The sequence below is a fragment of the Oryza sativa genome, chromosome 9 (genome assembly GCF_034140825.1).
Source record: "Oryza sativa Japonica Group chromosome 9, ASM3414082v1".
Lineage (NCBI taxonomy): Eukaryota > Viridiplantae > Streptophyta > Magnoliopsida > Poales > Poaceae > Oryza > Oryza sativa.
The window spans coordinates 4,924,980-4,946,350 of record NC_089043.1 but is presented as its reverse complement, the minus strand read 5'-3'; the positions used below and the strand labels follow the sequence as shown (position 1 = coordinate 4,946,350).

Below are 21,371 nucleotides of genomic sequence, written 5' to 3'. Positions count from 1 at the left end.
CTTTCCAAGCATTTGGTGCAAGCCCGCCCGCTAGATCTATATTCTTTCATCTTTTGTTGGCGTCCTAGCTTCCGCAAGTTGGCTACGTCAGAGGGCCTAGGGGAGAGAGCGGTTCCATCTTCTCTCTCACCCTCTCTCCTTCAATCCCAAAGATTTGGATGGAGCATGGTTTTATGTCGGTTGTAAGGGTCGGTTTTGGGTGGTATCGGATGTGTTCCATTGTTGGTTTAGTGGCGCCGATCTGGTGCTAGCCTTTTTCTGGATCTGTACGTTGGCGTTATTGGTGTGTGATTGGTGCTCAAAACATTGTTTGTTAGGTAACACAGTTTTATTCGAGTTTTGTTTAAAATATTTCTAAATTATTTGCTATAACACGCGGGTAGGCACTAGTTATTATTACGAGCAGCTAAAAAAAAAGTCAATAAGAAGTCGGGAATGCAACTATGCAACCAAATTATTTATGTTTTCCCCCCGAAGAAAAAGGATGGCAGTACGATCGTAAGCAATGATGCTGAAAAATTGTAGACTTTGGTATCGTCTCAACATCAATCAATCAATCAATCAATTGCAAACTTTTGTTTCCATCCGATCCGATGGCGTACGTGTCTTTAACTAGTAGTACGTGGAGTAATCCTAATTAATTATCTGCAGCTCGATCAAAGTTGGGAAGCAGAATTAATACACACACTCCATCTCCATGGCACCCACGCCGTTGTTCCTCCTCCTGCTGCTCACCGGCGTTACGGCGGAGCCGGCGCACCCGGGCTACGCGGAGGGCGATGGCAGCAGCTGCGACGTGGCGGCGGTAGCGGTGGCAGAGAGGCGAGAGGAGTTCGACGGCGGGCGGATCGTGGACATCAGCCACTACTACCGGGAGGAGATGCCGGAGTGGGAGTCGGCGGACGGCACCGGCGGCGGGTTCCTGCGGCTGGTGCGGTCGATGCGCAACGGCTCCGACATCGCCAACTTCTCCGAGCTCCGCCTCACGGCGCACTCCGGCACGCACGTCGACGCGCCGGGCCACGTCTTCGACCACTACTACCACGCTGGCTTCGACGTCGACACGCTCGACCTCGCCATCCTCAACGGTACGCTTCCTTCCTTCCTAATTAGCCCACACTCATCAACTACACTATAGCTAGCTCGTCAATTATTCAATTAACGTCGTTTTTCTCATCTTTTGTGATTTCTTTTTGTCTGTATGAGCAGGACCAGCGTTGTTGGTCGATGTTCCTAGGGATAGCAACATAACAGGTACTCCGTCCGTTTTTTAATAGATGACGCCGTTGACTTTTTCTCACATGTTTGACCATTCGTCTTATTCAAAAATTTTATGCAAATGTATAAGATATAAATAACACTTAAATTACTATGAGTAATAAAACAACTCATAACAAAATAAATTATAATTACGTAAATATTTTGAATAAGACGAATGGTCAAACATGTAAGAAAAAATCAACGGCGTCATCTATTAAAAAACGGAGATAGTATAAATTAATTTCACCCAATGTCATCTGTTTACATTCTTCCAGATAAGATACTCCTTATGTTCCAAGATAAGATCATTTTTGGCATCTCCCCCTTATCCCAATATAAATTTATTTTTGAGTAATTGTTGCATCGGAGTTTGTGAAAGTAAAGGATAAATGTATTAGGAGTATAAAAAGAGGGGAATAATTGTATTGTTATTTAATAAAGTGCAAATATGCTAGTCTTTATGGTTTATATTGGTATATGTGGATTGAGTGAAAAATAAACTTATTTTGTGACAGAGGTAATACATAAGGCTTGCTTGTAATTTTATTTTACTAGAAAAAATGCTCGTGTGTTGCAAGGGGTGAAAGCTATTTTAATCTTATTATTATACGGTTTAGTTAAGGTGAAATTCACCGTGGGAATTTGCTTAGATATATATTTTTTTAAAAAATCATGAGCTGCACTTAGGAGCTCGATCCTCTCAAGTAATTCGCTTGGGAGTCCTGTCGTCTAAAGTTAGCATGCGAGTTTTTTTTAAGAGATTTCTTACACGACTCATTTTGTATTTCCCAAAGCGAACAAACTTAAAAAACCACTAAATACGGATATGTATTTCCAAAAGCGAACGAACTTAGAAACCGACTCATACACGGATAACGTACCAAAGTATCGACAAAAATATTTTCAATTTTTATAATAAGTAGAGATAAGTACGTGCACAAATTGCTACCTGTTTTGGTTCAGCATATGTCACCATCATAACATGTAGTCCCTCCGTTCCGTTCCAAAATAAGTAAACTTTTGTGTTGGGATGGAGAAAATATATACCTTTTATTATATCCTCTTACGAGCCAATCTCTGCTGTAAAAGAAAAAAAATGTAATGCAACTAATAGTTAAGAGTTTTACTTGATTTGGAGTCTCAGTAAAAAATGTTTTCAAGATTTAATAATTCTAAAATACAAACTAATAAATATACTTGGCCTAGAGTCACAATTATATTTTATCAAGTTGTGCGATTTAGAGTTTCATCAATTATAAGAGGTTAGTTTTTTAAAGGATAATTTAAGAAATCAATAATTCAGAAATAATAGTACTTTGTTGACTTAATAATTCTAAAATATATAATTAATAAATATTGAGTTGTACCCAGTCTAGAGTCTCAATCATCATTTTTTTCTATGATTTAGTAACTCTGCGGTTTAGAATTTAATAAATATTGAGGTGTGCTAAATTCTTAGTTTGAATTATTGTGTAGTTTCATTTATGATTTAATAGTTCCATAATACATAATAAATTAGTGCTGAGTTGTACTCAATTTAAGTCTCAATCATGGTGTTTTTAAGATTTAATAATTCCAAGATCTGTAATTAATAAGTACTAAGTTTTATAGTTTGGAGTTTCAATTATAGTTTTTTTATTTCATGATTTCAAAATTTGAAATTAGTAATTAATACGTCGTGACTCTTATTGTCTTCCTAGCTAAATGGATGGCTAGATTCATTCATGAAACTGCATTGATCCTAAGAAGCAAAATAAGCTAGAGGGTCCTGCATTAATTGGGAAAAATATAAAATCTTATGTTATTTTGAGAAACGGAAACAATAGTCCCTGCATTCTACATAACGTAATAGCGGCAATATAAGCAATAGATTTATCTATGAGTGTCAAGTATCAGGAAAGAAAATTACAGTGAATATTAAATTGAAATCATAGATTTCACATCAATTTAGAATAACAAAGAAACTAAATTACCATAATTAATTTATAGCAAAATTGACAAGCATACACTAAAGAAAACACTAAAATGTTCCTTCATGTTCCTGCAGCTAACGTTATGGAATCCTTGCATATTCCCAAAGGAGTTCGGCGAGTTCTCTTTCGAACTTTAAATACAGACAGGTATTGTTATTCCCATGTTGTTTTTGCACACAAAATATATATTATTTAAGGCAAAATACATTTGCATTCACACATATATTTTTACAAAGACAAACCCAACATCATGTTAAAAGGTACCATTGTAATAATGTCGTAAAAAAATATCAGAACAATCAAGTATTAATTCCAAGTATTTCATAAACAAGATATTGAAGGAAACATGTCATTTGCACATATTATTAACCGTAGTATATAGAATGAGGCACTTTGAGTTAGTTAATTTCAACAATATTGTGTTGTTTCTCTGAACTGGTCGTCCAGTACATGGCATCTGAATCAAGTATATATTTAATAAATAATATATTTAATGATTTCTATTTCACAGGAAGCTTATGTGGAAGAAAGAATTTGATACAAGCTATGTTGGTTTCATGAAAGATGGTGCTCAATGGTTGATTGATAACACAGACATTAGACTAGTTGGTATGCTAAATTAAGTTGCTTACTCTTGGTATTTAACTATGGTAGTTCTTTTAAGGTATGTTATTTGCTAATATAGTGTTGTTATAAACAAGACACGTTCATGCAAAATACATTTTTTTAATTTACAGTTGCAACCTATGTTTATGTATTATTTTGTTGTGCCATTTTCACCTTTGTTTCCTTAAGTCTGGCACCTTAACTTAGAGCAAGTTTAATAGTAGAGGTAACGCTAGCTATTAGCTAGCTTATATTAGAGCTAATATGTATAATAAATTACCAATAAGTTTAGTTTAATTGTTCCCTTCTCTCTCTTTCTCTCACTATAATTTAATGCATATATCTTAGAGCATGTGTAGAACTAGCTCTCGCAGAAGAACCAACACTTCTCACTTTTCTTTGTCTATCTTTCATGTAAGTTTACAGTTGGCTTATAGTCTACTATTATCCTCTCTCATGCAGGCGTTGACTACTTGTCAGTCGGAGCGTTTGATGAATGCATTCCTGCTCATTTAGTTTTTCTTGAGAAAAGAGTAAGATTGTTTTTTAACGTGACATATCTATATATTATTACTTTGTGTTACTATCAACCGGTCATTTTACCTTCTCTAAGGAATAAAATTTGTACTTTTCGTGACATATATCTCCCCCTTTTGTCGTTACTTGCTTAGCACAACTAAGTTTAGCTCAAATGTATTTTATATTTTCAAGTTGCTTTATAATTTCCTAAATTCCATTATACATCATCCAGGAAATTTTTCTAGGACAATTCATCCATATGTTTTTTAGGTATTGCCACTATGTCTAACTTTGAACAAATTACAATAATTCAATTGGATAGGGATGAAGGTTTTTTTTTTTGAACGACTCGCACAAGACGGTGCGAAGTTCGATTGATAGAGAAGGAAAAAATTACAAGATTACAACCCTGGAGGTTCGTAACCAGGAAAAAGAAAAAAACTATACCACCACCCACATGCCGACATCGCCAACACACAAGCCCAGGAGAAGGCTAACACCGGACTGGCCGCCGTTAAGCGTGACCGACCGCCACTAGACCAACAAAGGGATGAAGGTCTATACCCAAGATAAAGATACAATCCCAATATTAAATAGTTCACAGTAATCACTAACGTGCAATTTTACAAAGAAGTACAATTGCTAGCTCTGATATCTGGAACAGAAAAGCTTAATACATAACCCTGTCAACATATCTTAATTGAAAAACAAACATTCAATGTGAATATGAGATGTGGGGCCAGGCCCTCATGTTTATTAATGAGAAATTTTACAATTGTAAACATACATCAGTGTTTTTTAACCTAATGTCAACTTTAATTTACATTTTTTTATATATAGTAACAACTAGAGTTCCACTACTACAAACTGACATTTATAAATGATTATTCTTATCTGCATTTGCAATGTTAAGTATTATATTCTTCTTCCCTAACATTGTTTTAACACAAAATTTATAAAAATGGATGAAAGGGAATAGAGTGTATAGATGATGTTATTTGTGTGCAATGCTTTCAAGGAAAAGAAAGAAAAAATGAGTTGGTTTCAAAGTTACATGATTTTAAGGCCTAAATAACAAGAAGGTGATAATTAAAAGTGAACACACCTGGATCGTAATTTCATTAAGGTAAGAAAGTGATATAGTTTAGAAGAGGCTCAAATAACTAGTATTTTAAGTGAATTCTCGCAGGTTGGAACCTATATATTCTATATTAATTCTTGGGATGTAGATTACTTATGAAGGATGATAGTAATGTCTATATTGTTGCTTTTCAATGTAGGAAGTCATCCTTGTGGAAGCCTTACATTTAGAGCATGTTACCCCAGGAATATATACCTTGCATTGCTTGCCACTAAGGTTACGTGGTTCTGAAGGTTCCCCGGCAAGATGTATTCTCATCAAGTAACATATGCTTATAAGGTTTACATCGACATCTTATATGTGTTGAAATGTTGAATGGTGTTGATGGTTGTCAAGTCAGATGCATCCACCTAGGACATATGTATATGACAAACTATGCATAGTATTTGACACATATATATGATTGTAAAATAAGATCATGTTGCCTTCTAACAGGTTAATGTCTGTGCATCTATCAGCTATAAACTTATATATATTACTATTGTAATTGACTACCAATGTAACAGTTGGATATATGACACCAATGCTACCTCCGCAAACAAGGAAGGTTAATAAAAGCCTACTAGCGCAAAACAGAATGCCAATTTGAATCCTCTTTATTTTAATATTTAAGAGGCTATTGCTTGGCAAACCATAGATCCAAGTATCTATTTGCAACAGTATGAGGACCTATGCCTTTGTGCTTCCTTTAGCCATGGACCTTTAGCAGTGCAGTGAGATGTAGTATAGAAGGGGAAAGGGTGAGGAGATGAAGCAATGTTGTAATCGAAATACTTCATAATCTAATCAAAAGATAGATAAGTTGGAGGGGGGGGGGGGGAGGGGGAGCGGTGTGCCAAGTAGGTAGGTGAATTGGAGAGGGTTAAGGAGGCTAAACATTAAAGCGGTAGTGGCAAGTGAAATAAGGTGTCTAATATGCTCACTAGCATTACAAATGGGTGTTCTTGTGACTTTGATCCTTGAGTTTTATTTTTAAATTATCCTATTTAAGCAGCGGCGAATCCATCGATGGGGCTGGTCGGGGCTCTAGCCCCAACTTCAGCCAGCTATAGCCCATACTCCCTCCGTCCTAAAAAAAGCCAACCTCATACTAGGATGTGATACCTCATAATACAACAAATCTGAATATAATGCTAGTACGAGGTTAGTTTTTTTTTTTGAGACGGAGGGAGTAGGTGCTAACAGGTATCCGCATCCATCCACGTGCTCTAGTGAGCCATCACAGCAAGAAACAAACAAGTTGGCTTGGGAAGCAGTACTGCCTAGTGCCTGTGGTCACATATATCCAACTGGTTCTTTTATTGTAAGTGCAACCAAATACAAAAAAGGGGAAAAATGTACATTGCACCGTTTTCATATATATATTTACGGTCAACTACAATACTTGTTACTACTATTTTTTAATTCTTTATTTTGAGTTCTTTCGGATATAAATTTAAAATTTGATTGACAATTGATTGCCGTGTACATATAGTTTACTAGCTTTAGCCATGTTCTTTCAGATTTTTAGTTTTTTTGGGTACTTTCTGTGTAAATGATTATCAAACCGCTGAACATTATGATTTTTTAGAAAAAAAACTTCTTATAGAGAAGTTTCATCAAAATTCAAATAAATCAAAATTTAAACTTTATAGTAGTCAACACTTAACTAGACGACTTAATATGTTAATAGTCAACATTTAATATGTTAATTACGAAGCTTATCTGATAAGATGGGTAACTACATATCTGAAACTCTCATTTGAACAAGGCACCGCTCTATTTTCATCTTGGATTCGCCACTGATGTAGCCCTTGATCTCTGCACTGTTGGAGCCACTCCTGTTGTTGAGGGCCTCGATCACTTGCAGCTATAGAGAAATTAAAGAGTCAACCTTGCCATGGAAATTAAGATGGAGTAGGTTGTTGTTACCTTAGGGTAAGAAGGAAAAGGTGAGGATTCCAATTATGCAGTGGCGTCAACATTGACCTCCATGGATGGCTTTTGCTCGGAGGGCTTCACAGAGTCAACGACGAAAGCTTCGGTGTAGGAGATACAAGCACCATGGACTGTGACGATCTTCTCGGCAACCTTGTGTTCGGGCTTGTGTCGCCGTCTACGGCCATGCCTGATATTGGCATCCTCGATCAGGCTTGATGGGATCTGGGTGGCGGTAGTAGTTGTCCTGGGACAAGAAAAATAAGTGTAAAAACACAAGAAACACACATAAATGACCGTTTGCTTGGACACTAGAGAAACACATGAATCCGATGATTTTCCTTCAAAATTCACATGCAATGAGCCATTTTATAGAAATTTTATAGCATTAGTAAGCTCCAATCCTTTGTATCAAAGGACCAAATAGAAAAATTTCATATATGATTTGAGTCCTTTGATTCAAAGAGATCCTAATGTGTGAAATTTGTATATTAATGGTTCAAACGCACCTAAAACTTCCTATATATTTATTGTCGTATTCAAACGATAAAAGTTTTTTGTGTTTCTAATTCTATGTTAGAAATTACTATGCATACGATCCAACTGTCCGACTCACATACGAACGACTGAATTTGATCAATGGTTGTAAACAGTTGTAGTGCATATGAACATGTTCTCCTTTGATCTATAGTTGCATATCTCTAGTTGTACATGAGTTGTACAACTGGGTCATATGTATCATCTGTGTTTGTTTCCATATGAATTTCTATCATGTTCTTGTATTTTTCCTATCTCTACGATTTTACAATATACATTCCAAAGTAACCCTGAACAATTTTAAAATCTAATGACTAATCCCACCACCAACTCAATACTAAACTTTCAGTCCTCTTTTTCGAAGTTGCCAAATAGGATGCACAAGAGATACATTTTGCCTATTTTTGAAATGTGAATGATGTTTATTTTGTCTAGTTTTACTGTTAAGAGATGTAATTCTAAAACGAACCATTTTTTTTTTAAAATGAAATTTGGATGGAAAGGATACGAATAAGACAGCAGGCTGCTGGTTGGGGATCTAATAGAAACGGAGAGAAGGAATTCATTCAAATCAAAGAGTAAAAAACAAATCTTTCAAAGAAGAGCGATCGATTCGATCCATCATCCCCAATCTCGAGCCCCAAGTAAACCCTCTCCTCCTTTCCTCTCCCCGCCGCCGCTACCGCCACCGCCGCCGCCGCCGCCGCGCCGAGCCTTACTCCCATTCCTTCCCTCGATGACCGCATGAGATGTGCGGCGGCGGCACGGTCCTTCCTCCCTCTCCCCTCCACCACCCGCATCCACACCACCGCCACCGCATCGTCTCCATCTCTCGCCGCCGAGCTCGACGCCGCCGACGCCCTCCACACGCTCCTCTCCACGCTCCCGCCCTCGCTCCCCGCGCTGCTCCCCTGCCTCTCCCTCCTCTCGCCAACCCTCACCCCGCACGCCGTCTCGGATGCCCTCCTCTGCGCCGCCATCCCCGCCGCCTCCCGCCTCCGCCTCTTCCTCTTCTCCGCCCTCTCGCCGCGCCTCCGCTCCCGCCCGCTCCACGCCCACGCCGTATCCCTCCTCCTCCGACTCTCTTCCCATGCCGACGAGGCCATGTTCGACGCCCTCGCCGACGCCCGCGCCGCCGGCCTCCCGGCCTCCTCTTCCGCTTTCGCGGCACTCGTCGCCGCGCACTCCTCCGCCGGCCGCCACGCCGATGCCGTCCAGGCGTTCTCCCGGATGGATGAGTTCCAAAGCCGCCCCACCGCCTTCGTCTACAACACCATCCTCAAGGCCCTCGTCGACAGCGGGGTCATCCTCCTCGCCCTGGCTCTCTACAACCGGATGGTCGCCGCCGGCTGCGCGCCCAACAGGGCCACGTACAATGTACTCATGGACGGGCTGTGCAAGCAGGGTATGGCGGGGGATGCGCTCAAGATGTTCGACGAAATGCTTGACAGGGGGATCATGCCCAATGTGAAGATCTACACCGTCCTGCTCTCGTCCCTGTGCAATGCAGGGAAGATTGACGAAGCCGTGCAGCTTCTGGGGTCGATGAAGGACAAGGGGTGCCTGCCCGACGAGGTCACTTACAACGCCTTCTTGAGTGGTCTGTGCAAAGTTGGTAGGGTCAATGAGGCATTTCAGCGCCTGGTGATGCTGCAAGATGGTGGATTTGCACTGGGGTTAAAAGGGTATAGCTGTTTGATTGATGGTCTGTTCCAGGCCAGGCGTTTTGATGAGGGCTTTGGCTATTACAAGACAATGTTAGAGCGCAACATCTCACCAGACGTTGTTCTGTATACGATAATGATCCGTGGTTGTGCAGAGGCCGGCAGAATTGAGGATGCCTTATCATTCCTTGATGTAATGAAAAAGAAAGGTTTCGTGCCTGACACCTTTTGTTATAACACAGTGCTCAAGGTTCTATGTGATCACGGTGATCTAGAGAGAGCTCACACGTTGAGGTCAGAGATGTTGCAGAATAACTTGGTCCTAGACTCCACTACACAAACTATCATGATATGTGGACTGTGCAAGCGAGGACTTGTTGATGAGGCAATGCAGATTTTTGATGAGATGGGAGAGCATGGTTGTGATCCAACAGTTATGACATACAACGCACTCATTGACGGATTCTACAGGGAGGGCAGACTGGAGGAAGCTCGTATGCTTTTCCATAAGATGGAGATGGGAAATAATCCTTCCTTGTTCCTTCGGTTGACCCTCGGTGCAAACCAGGTGTGTGACAGTGAGAGCCTCCGTAAACTGGTTCATGATATGTGCCAATCTGGCCAGGTGCTAAAAGCATACAAACTTCTTCGAAGTATAATAGACAGTGGAGTCGTTCCTGATGTTGTCACGTATAACACATTGATAAATGGACTCTGTAAAGCGAGGAATCTTGATGGAGCAGTAAGGCTCTTCAAAGAGCTTCAACTCAAAGGAATTTCTCCTGATGAAATCACTTACGGGACTCTTATTGATGGGCTGTTGAGGGCGCACAGAGAAAATGATGCCATGATGTTGTTTCAGAACATTTTGCAGAGCGGTAGCTCCCCGAGTTTGTCAATCTACAATTCTATGATGAGATCGCTATGTAGGATGAAGAAATTGTCGCAAGCAATCAACCTCTGGTTGGATTACCTGCCAAAAAAGTACAATTTCCCAGTGGAGAGTGAAGTACTTGCTAATGCCCACAAAGAAATTGAAGATGGTTCCCTGGATGATGGAGTAAGGGAGTTAATCAAGATAGATCAAGAATATGGTTATATTAGTTCAAACCCTTATACCATTTGGCTAATTGGGCTTTGTCAGGTAAGGAGAACTGATGATGCACTTAGGATTTTTCATACTCTTCAGGAGTTTGGCATTGACATCACACCAGCATGCTGTGCCCTTCTTATCAATTACTTATGTTGGGATAGAAATCTAAATGCGGCAGTTGATATTATGCTGTATGCATTGAGTAAATCCATCATTTTGTCACAACCTGTAGGCAACCGCTTACTTAGGTGGCTTTGTATCTGTTACAGAAGGCAGGATGCACAAGCTCTTGCATGGAGAATGCATCTTGTAGGATATGATATGGATGTATATCTCCGTGAGCCTACAAAAAGTTTGTTATACAGTCAATAGAAAAGTCTGTAGTGTTTGTAGGACTACAGAGCTGCCCTGAAGAGGGATGCTGATGTTTTTGTTCTGTACCAATTTTCTAAGGAAGAAAGCAAAATAGGGTGTTATTTACTGATTTCTTAGCTCTTGCAAGGGATTTTGTAACCATCAGTTGAGTTGTAACTTCAATAATGAGTCAAATTTTTTGATGTTCCACAGTCTATCATAGACCTCTTGTTGATCCGGTACAATTAATGTGCTGTTACTCAGTAGGCTGAGATATTTGCATTCTACTACCTCCGTTTTAGGTTATAAGACTTTCTAGTATTGCCCACATTCATATAGATGTTAATGAATCTACATGTGTCTAGATTCATTAACATCTATATGAATGTGGGCAATTCTAGAAAGTCTTATAATATGAAACGGAGGAAGTAGTAAATTTCACATGTCTCAGCTGCAACAAGAATGCAATAATATTTAAAGTTTTTAGTTATGCTTTTTCATTGATCTTGAGCTATTCTTTGTATGCGATAGACATCATCGGTTTTTCCCTATTTATTATCCTCTTTGTGTGGGTCTTTGTATATCGTCTTGTCATTCTGGAGGTGAAAATGGGCTGGTAGTGTAAGTTGCAGCCTTGCAGGTAAAACATTACTTATATGATATTGTTTCCCCTGCTTCCGTATTTTATTGTGAAAATTGCACATAACCTGTATATGATATTCTTGTTTCTTCTGTTCTAATCCGCAGTTTCTTTTTCATATCTTTATCCATGAATCTTAAAAGTTGATGGTGTTCTCAATCAATTTTTTCAGGTATGTTCAATCATTTTGAAACAGAGCTACATATCTAATGCCATTAATATTTTTCGGTACTTGTTGTATGGTTAATGGCATTCAATTAAGAAAATAACCTAGAAGAACTTGATGAATTACAAGCAAATTACTGAGTGGTTAATGGTTATATCCAATATTAGTTCTTAGTCAAGTTTTTTAAGGCCCTGTTTGGAAGACATGAATTTACATGTCTACAGGAAGTTCCCATGCCCCAACTCCCAGATGGGGCCTAAATGTCACATACAGATGTCAGGGTTTTTCTTGCCTTGATTTGCCCTGAACTGATCAACTAAATCTGACTGTTGATCTAGCTTTTTGATGTGCCATTTAATTGAATGTTGGAATGTTGCACACTTGCACCTTGTATATACAGCATCATATTTGTGTAGAGGAGTATCGTTTATTACCACTACATAGTAGTTGTGTGGTCAATGGTCTAAAGAAATTGTGATTGTATAAAATCAACTAAAAAACATAAAAAAGAATTTGATTAGTTGCAACCAAGTTATTCAGTGTTCAATGGAATATTAGAGTTTAATCCATGACATACCTTTTGATTGTACTTAACTGAGCTACTTGTTCTGGTTACCAATGTAGTGTCTGGAGGTGACAAAGAATATTCTATGAAGGACCACAAGTCACATGCCTATGATGTACATCATACCATACCATAACCTTCATAATATGGTATAAACCTTTACATTATTTAACATCCAAGGGAAGTTGAAATGAGACATTGCTCCTTCTATACAGCTATCATTAAGACATCTGCACTATAGAGCATGCAATGTATTAGGACATTCAAATGCTTTTGTGATATTTGAGATGTGCAAATACTCTGTTTCTCGAATTACAGGCCTTCTCAAGCATCTGACAGCCAATTGAATATTTGGACAAAGAGTACCCCTGTGTAAGTTTTTTTGTTCCTTTTAGTTCAGATGGATAACTCTAACATATAGTTCCTTTTCTAACATGGTCTTTGTGCGTCTGCTCTTTACAGATGAGGACCCTCTCATATCTCAGAATTTTATTTAGTGTGTTCTTGGATATCAGGAATCAGAAGCTTAGGATGATCGGGAAGGCAACCTGATTATAGCTGCAGATAAAGGTGATAATCTTTATAAATTGTTGCATTCTATAACTAATTGTTTGCTTGTTGGCTTATAAGTCGCTGCTGGAATTGAATTTTAAAACTTGATTTTTAAGTTGGTTGTGAAGTGTTTTCATAGTTTTCTATTTTCCAGCCACGGCTTTTGAATCGCCAAGAATAGACGGATAAAGGTCTTACCCTAATATTTTTGGTTGCTTCATTTATTTTTTTTATGGCTTATATGATTTCTATAGCTATTGCCTATTAAATTGTGGCCATCTACTCCCTCCAGTTTGGATTGTCAATAAAGCCTGTCTCTGGCATATACTTGATGGCTTGTACTCTTAGTGAACCAAGCCCCAGCTTGGCTTGATTAGGCTCAAATACATATGTGTTTGTAAAGTGAGCCTTATCGGGTTACGTGCAAGCTTATCTGAGCCTATTCTATACTCACACAGCACAGTATTGCCTTATTGAGCCAAGATCAAACCTATTACCTATTCAAGCCTACAATATATTATATTGCATAAAAAAATATTATATAATTGCATTGATGAAGTTATTCAAAGTTCAACTGAGGTCAGCTACTCAGCTCGAACCACCGACTCATTGCTCAGGTCAGCTTGCTGACGTCCTTTTCTAAACCCTGTCCTATTGGGGTTTTTTTGAGTCCTTTTGAATCTTTCCCTCCTCAATATAATGATGCGCAGCTCTCTTGCGTGTTCAAGAAAAAAAAAAAGCTTGCTGATGTCCTTTTCTAAGTGTAACCAAACTTTATAAACTTTAGCTATTCTACAAAAAATTGAATTGGACATAGAAATGAAATGCTAATGTATGCCTCAAAAAGTTCTTTCATAATATTTATAATTGTATCACATGTTACAAATATTTTGTAAGAGAAACTAGAAAACATGTGTGTTGGAAACTATGTTGATGCTCAAAATCTGCCCTTTTATGAGAGAGAGTATGTGGTGGGAGTGGGACATACTTACATGGTGTAAACCATTGCTAGCTGTCTATTTAACCTCTTCTATAGGGTGTTATCTGCATTGTTCCTGTAGTTGCCTTGGGTACATGTTGGCCCGTTGCCTTGGGTACATGTTGGCCCATTGCAGTCCAAGTACATTTGCCATAACATGATATATGGTGAGCCCTTGTTTGGGTTAGGGGTTAGGATTTCTTCCCATCCACCAACCCTCATACCCACCTAGGCCCCCAGTAGCCTGAGCCTGCTACTGCTGGTCCAGAGCCCATTCTCCTTTGCTTTGCTTCACACGCGTGTGCACGCTGTCTGCTCCATGGGCACGGGGCTATGTCACAGGACAACACCAGATGTGGGCACACTACCTGGAGCTATGAAATTTCCTCAAAAGCTTTTTAAAAAATAGTCATATGTAGGGGAGGTGAATAGTACAACCATAAAAAATCTCTAAATAAAAAATATAATTTCGTTTGTAACAACAAATAAAGAATCGCACATCCTGAATGCAGTTTGCCAATTCCATATCTCAACCAAAATCGAGTTTGCACTTATAATTCTACATATGTTGTTTTTCTGAAAACTTTTATAGAGTGGTTTCCATGGTTTGTACCGTGGTAGCTTTCATCATATATTTTCATCAACTGTTGCTGGAGTGTTTCTGTCCTTGATGAACATTTTGATTTACGATCGTTTTGTGGCATGGCATCATCCGGAATCCAGTTTAAATGATATTTGTTTATAAATTTTCGTTTTATGCATTGATGTTATTTCTGTTAACTAATTTTTAAACCTTGGCACTCATTGGGTCAGGTATTGCCCTTGGCTACAGCAAGAATAAAGGAGCCAGTCAATCTGGTAAACAGGTAAGTTTAGTTTTGAAATGGGGAATCAAATTTGGTTTCATTGTTCTGGAACACTGTAGTATTAATTACAGATTCAACTTGATGCTGATAAAAAGTTACAAAATTAGCAGTTTAGCACTAACAGCAATTATACACTAAGAGACTAACTAAAGGGGTGGAAACCTAATATTACTATGAGCATTGACTCGAAAGCGCCTGGCTCTATTCGATGGCCATGCCGCCATTTTTGTTACTCTTGTTCTCGCCTCCTCCTGACGTGCCCTAGCATTCTGATGGAGCAGCAAAGTATTTATCTTTAGGCATGCTTGTTAGTGCTACACATTACAGTAGTGTTATTTTTAGAAGAAATGAACTTCCCTTCCTTCCTTATGGTACTAACTGAAATGCAAAATATTTTCTGGTGTTTCTTGACATCGTGATTACACTTGTAGTGTAGATCGATTTTTTTTCTTCAAATATGAATCCTCTGTCTAATGTTAGCTGTGAAATCCCTAGTGATGATTGGCCTCTTTCTTGATGTTCATTAAGATCATTTAAATGTGCCACCACGTTGTATTTATTGACCAGTGTCACTGTCAACTGGTCACAATTGTTTGAAACAATTTAGATTTGGAACTTGGAATACAACTTCTGAAATGGAGACAAGTGCTAAGATTTCAACAGGTCAGTTGGCCTAATCCACTATCTGTTGACCCCATAGAAGAAAAACCCTCCAATTCTGCTGTATGAAAGTAATACACGCTGACAAAAGAGGTTCTATTTGCCGAATCTTCTCCCTTTTCCATTTAGCAAATGCCCTGCTCTGTGCATGCTTGTGCTTTCCCACTTGACAAATGGCAATTCGATCTTAGTGGTAAGCATAAAAATTAAACCAAGCATTTTTGTCGTCAATATTATTACTGTAGTTTTAGAACATTGGAATAAACACAGCATAGCTGGATTGTATCTAGCTTATCCAAACAGTAGATGGTCTGTGTTTGAGAAAAAAAAACTACCAAAATGCCTGTGTTTTTGGATATCCATAGACTTACGTATGTTTTGATTTTTGACCATTGTTTTGCATAACAGGTAGAAAGTGTTTAATCTTATAAGATCATCCTCAATGAGGGCTGTAATGACGTTCTTTTCATGTTATGTATTTATGTTCTTTTGTATTATTATTATCCAATAAACTTAACAAAACTACACTTTATAATTAGAATAAAAAGTAGTAGTTTCACAAGACTTGATGCATAATCCTTGGCTTTGTTTGAAAAAAAATATCAAACAACTGCATTTGCAAGTAATAGTTTGGCAAGACTATACCGTTGGTAGCACATTGTTTAACATAAGTAATATGTTAATTATATTTTTCCCTAAAAGTATAGTTTCATAAAACAGCTTGCAAGTAAATAAAAGTGCAGTTTGTGAAGCTATCTGTAGTGTGTGATGTTTTTTGGGGGGCATTAGAGGTGTAGTTTCTTTTAACATATTTAGCGTAGTTTTATTTGTATTGTGAGCATGAAATAGGGCAGGTGGTTTCACTTTTACCAAGATCTCCAAAGTAATCTTTTCATCATTTTCATAATGTGTAATGGTACGTGAAGGTAAACGTTACACAGCCAGCAAGAGGAAGCATATATTAGTATAAACTGTATGCAAATAAAGAAACAAATGACACATGAGTACGTACAAGGTGCAGCTAGGGAGTGGGCACATTTTGTTCCTATGTGCGTGGTTGGTGCCCATCTCCCAAGTCCCAACACCATTTGGAGTTTTCTCACACAAACAGAATATTTCTGGGATCCCTTGTCTGCATTTGCATCAAGAGATGGTCACGGGTGATGCTGCACTGCAATTGCATGTGCATATGCTTGTGCTTGCTCTCTCTACCTAGTTACTATGTTTGTTCTTTTTATTAATCCTGAAATGTATATTGCTACAAGAAGAGAAAGAAAAAAAAAGGTGTATATTGCTACAAGAAGAGAAAGAAAAAAAAGGTTAAGCAGCAAAGTATTCATGTAGTTCAATTGAATAATACATCAGAAATTGATTAGCACCAGTTGATTGCTAATTTCAAGGTTTGGAGGTAGAAAGAAATTAGTGAAAAAAAGCAGCAAAGCTTTGATGTTGACAACAGAATGCTTTGATGCTTTCTAGGTTTGATGTTGTTGGTCCCAAATTGCTCTGCTCTTAGCTAGTACTCCATGCATATCATGGCCATATGCAAATGAATAATCAACTCATATTAACAGGCAAAGATAATATGATGGTATGAACAAAACACACCAATTCCTTTCAGAAATTGGGCTGGAAAACCATGGCAAAACCAACAGCGAGCAAACTACTACATGCATGGTGCAAAGCATCAAGAACTCAACAAGTTTACAGGTTTGGGACATGGAGGAGAAAAAAGAGATGAAGAATGAACGGCGTGCGTGCGTCACTGAGCCGACGACGACGGCGACGGTATCCTGTCCATCGCCGCCACCACCTCCTTCATGGACGGCCTCTTGTGCGGCGCCATGGCGCAGCACGCGAACCCCAGCCGGAGGCAGCTCGCCAGCGCCTCCTCCCTCCCGGCCATCTCCCCGCGCAGCGCCGCGTCGGCCAGCCGGAACACCTGCTGCCCGCTCTCCTCCGCGGAGCTCCACTGGCAGAGCTCCAGGCTCGTCAGCGCGCGCCCGGCGACCAGCTCGAGGAGCACCATGCCCAAGGAGTAGACGTCCCACTTGGCGTTCGCCTTGGGGTTCTTCACGCCCTCCGGCGCCTGGTACTGCGCCACCGCTGTGTCGCCGGACCCGGACGGCCCCGCCAGCGGGCTCGCGCCCGGCGGCGGCGACAGGTCCGGCAAGCTCTTCGCCGACCGCTTGCTCCCGAACCGCCCCGCCCCCGCCGCAGCCGCCGGCTTGAGCGTGTCCCCGCCGCGGATGAGCCGGTGGATCCCGAGGTCCGCCAATAGCGGCTCCATGTCGGCGTCGAGCAGGATGTTGCTGGGGCGAACGTTGCCGTGCACGAACTTCTTGTCGTGGAGGAAGGCCAGCCCTCTCGCCACGCCGCGCGCGATGCGCAGCCGCGAGCTCCAACTCAGGCTGATCGGCGACGACCCCGTCTTCCCTGAAGTGCACAAACGCGAGTTAGCAACGCGCGACGCGGCGGCGGCGGCGATGGCGATGCTTTGGGCTTACTCTTGACGGAGATGTTGGCGAGGCTGCCATTGGCGGCGAAGTCGTGGATGAGGAGCATCTCGTCGGGTCCCCAGTAGAAGCCGCGGAGGCGGAGGATGTTGGCGTGGCGGAGCCTGGCGATGGCGCGCATGTGGGCGTCGAACTCGCTGAACCGCCTCACGCCGGCGTCGTCGCTGCCGATCCTGCGCACCGCCAGCACGGCGCCGTCGGCCAGCACCGCCTTGTACACGATGCTGCTGCCCGCCGCGCCCAGGATGTACGCCGACGCCTTCAGCAGCGTCTCCATCTCCAGCTCCACCTCTCCGTCCACCGTCACCAGCACCGCGCCGCCGCCGCCGTCCTTGCCCTTCTTGTCGTCCGTCTTGGCCTTGGCGGCGACGACGCCCTCCTTGGACGCCGACGTGTCAGTCACCTCCTCCGTGCTGTCGCTCTCGTCTCCGGCCTTCTTCCGCAGGCAGCACGACAGGCTCCGGCCGATGCCGTCCGGCGACTCGTCGGGCTCCGGCTTCTTGAACACGACGCCCATCCTCTGCTTCGCCGCCTCCTCCCGCTGCCTCTTCTTCCTCACCTGGTACACGTACATGAACACCACCACCAGGACGGCGATGCCGGCCACGTCGCCGGCGGCGATGGCGATGATGGTGGCCATCCTCATCCTGCCCTGCTGGCCTGATCCTGACGCCGGCGCTCCGGTGTCATCGCCGGGCAGCGCCTCGGTGGGGTTCTTGGGTATCGCCGCGATGGCCGGCGGCGAGCGTGCCGTGCCATTGATGGGTGGATCCGCGGCGGAGGCGCAGAGGCTGTCGAGCGGCCTCCCGCACAGCTCGGCGTTGCCCGCGAACGCCGTGGGCCTCTGCACGGTGAAGGGCGCCAGCGTGGGAATGGCGCCGGTGAGGTTGTTGTAGGAGAGGTCGATGGTGACGTTGGGCGGCAGGCGCGACGCCATCTCCGGCGGGATGGCGCCGGCGAGGCGGTTGGAGGAGAGGTTGACGTAGCGCAGCGCGGCGCCGCCGAAGTCCGGCGGGAGCGTGCCGTTGAGGAGGTTGGAGCTGACGTCGAGCACCTGCAGCGCCGGGAAGCCCCCGACGGGGAGCGCGCCGGAGAAGAAGTTGTTGGCCAAGGAGACGGCGGTGAGGTTGGGGAGCAGGGTGAGGTTCGCCGGGATGGGGCCGGAGAGGGCGTTCCCGGCGAGGTTGAGCGCGCGGAGGCTGCGGAGCTGGCCGACCTGGTCGGGCAGGGCGCCGTTGATGCCGTTGCCGGCGAGCGAGAGCACGCGGAGCTCCGGCGCGCGCAGCAGCTCGACGGGGACGGTGCCGTTGAGCGCGTTGCCGGAGAGGTCGAGGTGGCGGAGGTGCTCGATGAGGCCGAGCTCCCTGGCAATGGGGCCGACCAGCTGCGCGTTGGGCAGGACGACGCTCACCACCCTCGCCGCCTCCGACGCCGACGACGACGGGAAGGCCATGCAGACGACGCCGTTCCAGGCGCAGGGCGTGTCGTCGGAGTAGCCCCAGCCGGCGAGGGAGGCGAGCGGGTCAGCCAAGAGCGAGAACTTGAAGGAGAGGAGCAGCACGCCGTCCTGGTTGAGCGCCGCCGCCGTCGGCTGGGTCATGTGGCCGGCGCCAAGGAGGAGGAGGAGCAGCAGCAACGAGATCGCCATGGACGACGACATGGAATGGAGATGCCAATGGCATGCATGGAGATTTGAGGGCATAAGAAGGGAATGAGGGTTTTGGATTGGTTAGGGATAGTAGGATGGTAGTTCACCAAAAACTCTCTTGTTGTAAAGAGGGAAGGAAGAGAAGATGGTTGGATAGATAGCTAGGCTCTACTCACTCTAGAGTGAGTGAGTGGAGTGGAGTAGTAGTAGATCCCCCCCTCTCTCTCTCTCTGGGGCTCTGTCTGACTAAAGTAGTATCAAAAGGGGTCTGTCTGTCTCTGCCCCTCTTTCTATGTTGTCAAAAGGGGTTATGAGGGATGAAAGGGAGTGTTCAATCATGCAAGAATGTGAATGAATAAATGAGTGAAATGGATAGCTCATCATCACCCTTTAGAGCAAGTTTAATAGTGTCGCCCGTTTGATGGGCTGAAAATTTGTACACGTAATTAATAGATGGTACTAATAGATGATACGTATAATAACTAGCTGCTAAGTTATCTACCCACACCTCTCTAAGCAGTTGATTTTTATTTTTTTAATGAGACTTGTTTCTTTCTACCCAATCTTTGATGGAGCAATGGTTAAGTCATTGGGCAAAATCTAGGACTGAGGGCTGGTTCTCAGGACTTACATCGTTTCCTGTGCTGGAGCTCAGCGATTGCATTAGCGCCCACTGCCTTCTCTCTCCGGTTTTCTCTCTCTTCCACCTATGATTTCTATGATGTGGATGCTTGTGTCGCCGGCTTATCGTACTCTATTATACCTGCTCTTAGTGGATATCCATGAATTGAATTGAATGATTCCTAGTGGTATCAAGAAATTTTGAGGCTGTTGTGGAATTGGCATGGTGAGGTTGTTTGTTTGATGCTAGATGCTTTTGTTTGCCAACTTTTGGGCCCCCACATGCATGGATGGATGGAGTTGTTGTTGTTTTTTTTTTAAAAAAAAGAATGGGGCTGATGGATGGATGAAGGATTGGGGGTATTGGTAAAAAGGTGCATGCCAGCCAGCCAGTTCTGGTCTGGTATACTTTGGTCCAATCCATTGCCAAGGGGTGGCCTTTCACAAAGAGAGAGAGAAAAAAAAGAGAATAGGATATGGCTGAATCATGAAAAGGGGTATGCATACAAGCATGCACAAAATACGGCCCTGTTTAGATGGGACTAAAACTTTTAAGTCCCTATCACATCGGATGTTTGAAAATTAATTATAAATATTAAACGTAGACTATTAATAAAACCCATCCATAATCTTGGACTAATTTGCGAGACAAATCTAATGAGCCTAATTAATCCATGATTAACCTATGTGATGCTACAGTAAACATTCTCTAATTATAGATTAATTAGGCTTAAAAAATTTGTCTCGTGAATTAGCTTTTATTTATGTAATTAGTTTTGTAAGTAGTCTATATTTAATACTCTAAATTAGTGTCTAAAGACAGGGACTAAAGTTAAGTCCCTGGATCTAAACACCACCTAAACTATTTTGTCCATGAAAAGGCAGGGAGTCGACCTGTGACATATATATGTTGGGTCCTGTCTTCTGTCACTTGTGTAACCCTTTTTGTTTTCCCCTGATCGAACGCTCGAAGCGTGTGCATTTTGTATCACTGTGTATGTATGTGTAGGGCACAAGCTGAAAGCATGTAAATATATATGTAGACCAGGACTAGAATAATTTCACAAAATTGCAAGTTAGCTGCACAGGAGCCC

At 42.2% G+C, this 21,371-nt stretch overlaps 3 protein-coding genes and 1 long non-coding RNA gene across 4 annotated transcripts; 3 read left to right on the top strand and 1 right to left on the bottom strand.

Annotated features, from left to right (window-relative positions):
* Window positions 1-498: 498 nt before the first annotated feature.
* Window positions 499-5,997, top strand: LOC4346391 (cyclase-like protein 4). The gene is made up of 6 exons (XM_015756622.3): window positions 499-1,088; window positions 1,210-1,254; window positions 3,308-3,380; window positions 3,745-3,842; window positions 4,302-4,372; window positions 5,639-5,997. The coding sequence occupies exons 1-6, from the start codon at window positions 698-700 to the stop codon at window positions 5,762-5,764; spliced, it is 804 nt and encodes a 267-aa protein (XP_015612108.1). The 5' UTR covers window positions 499-697; the 3' UTR covers window positions 5,765-5,997.
* Window positions 5,998-8,563: 2,566 nt separating this feature from the next.
* On the top strand, window positions 8,564-11,281 carry LOC4346390 (pentatricopeptide repeat-containing protein At1g79540). Its single transcript, XM_015756621.3, has one exon. The coding sequence runs from the start codon at window positions 8,698-8,700 to the stop codon at window positions 11,080-11,082; it is 2,385 nt and encodes a 794-aa protein (XP_015612107.1). The 5' UTR covers window positions 8,564-8,697; the 3' UTR covers window positions 11,083-11,281.
* A 1,618-nt stretch (window positions 11,282-12,899) lies between these two features.
* Window positions 12,900-15,228, top strand: LOC112936461 (uncharacterized). Its single transcript, XR_003238668.2, has 2 exons — window positions 12,900-13,005; window positions 14,780-15,228. It is a non-coding gene; the product is annotated as an uncharacterized lncRNA (long non-coding RNA).
* Window positions 15,229-17,036: 1,808 nt separating this feature from the next.
* LOC4346389 (probable LRR receptor-like serine/threonine-protein kinase At4g37250) lies at window positions 17,037-20,032 on the bottom strand. The gene is made up of 2 exons (XM_015756620.3): window positions 18,000-20,032; window positions 17,037-17,928 (listed from the first exon to the last, which is right to left on the bottom strand). The coding sequence occupies exons 1-2, from the start codon at window positions 19,708-19,710 to the stop codon at window positions 17,255-17,257; spliced, it is 2,385 nt and encodes a 794-aa protein (XP_015612106.1). The 5' UTR covers window positions 19,711-20,032; the 3' UTR covers window positions 17,037-17,254.
* Window positions 20,033-21,371: the final 1,339 nt, after the last annotated feature.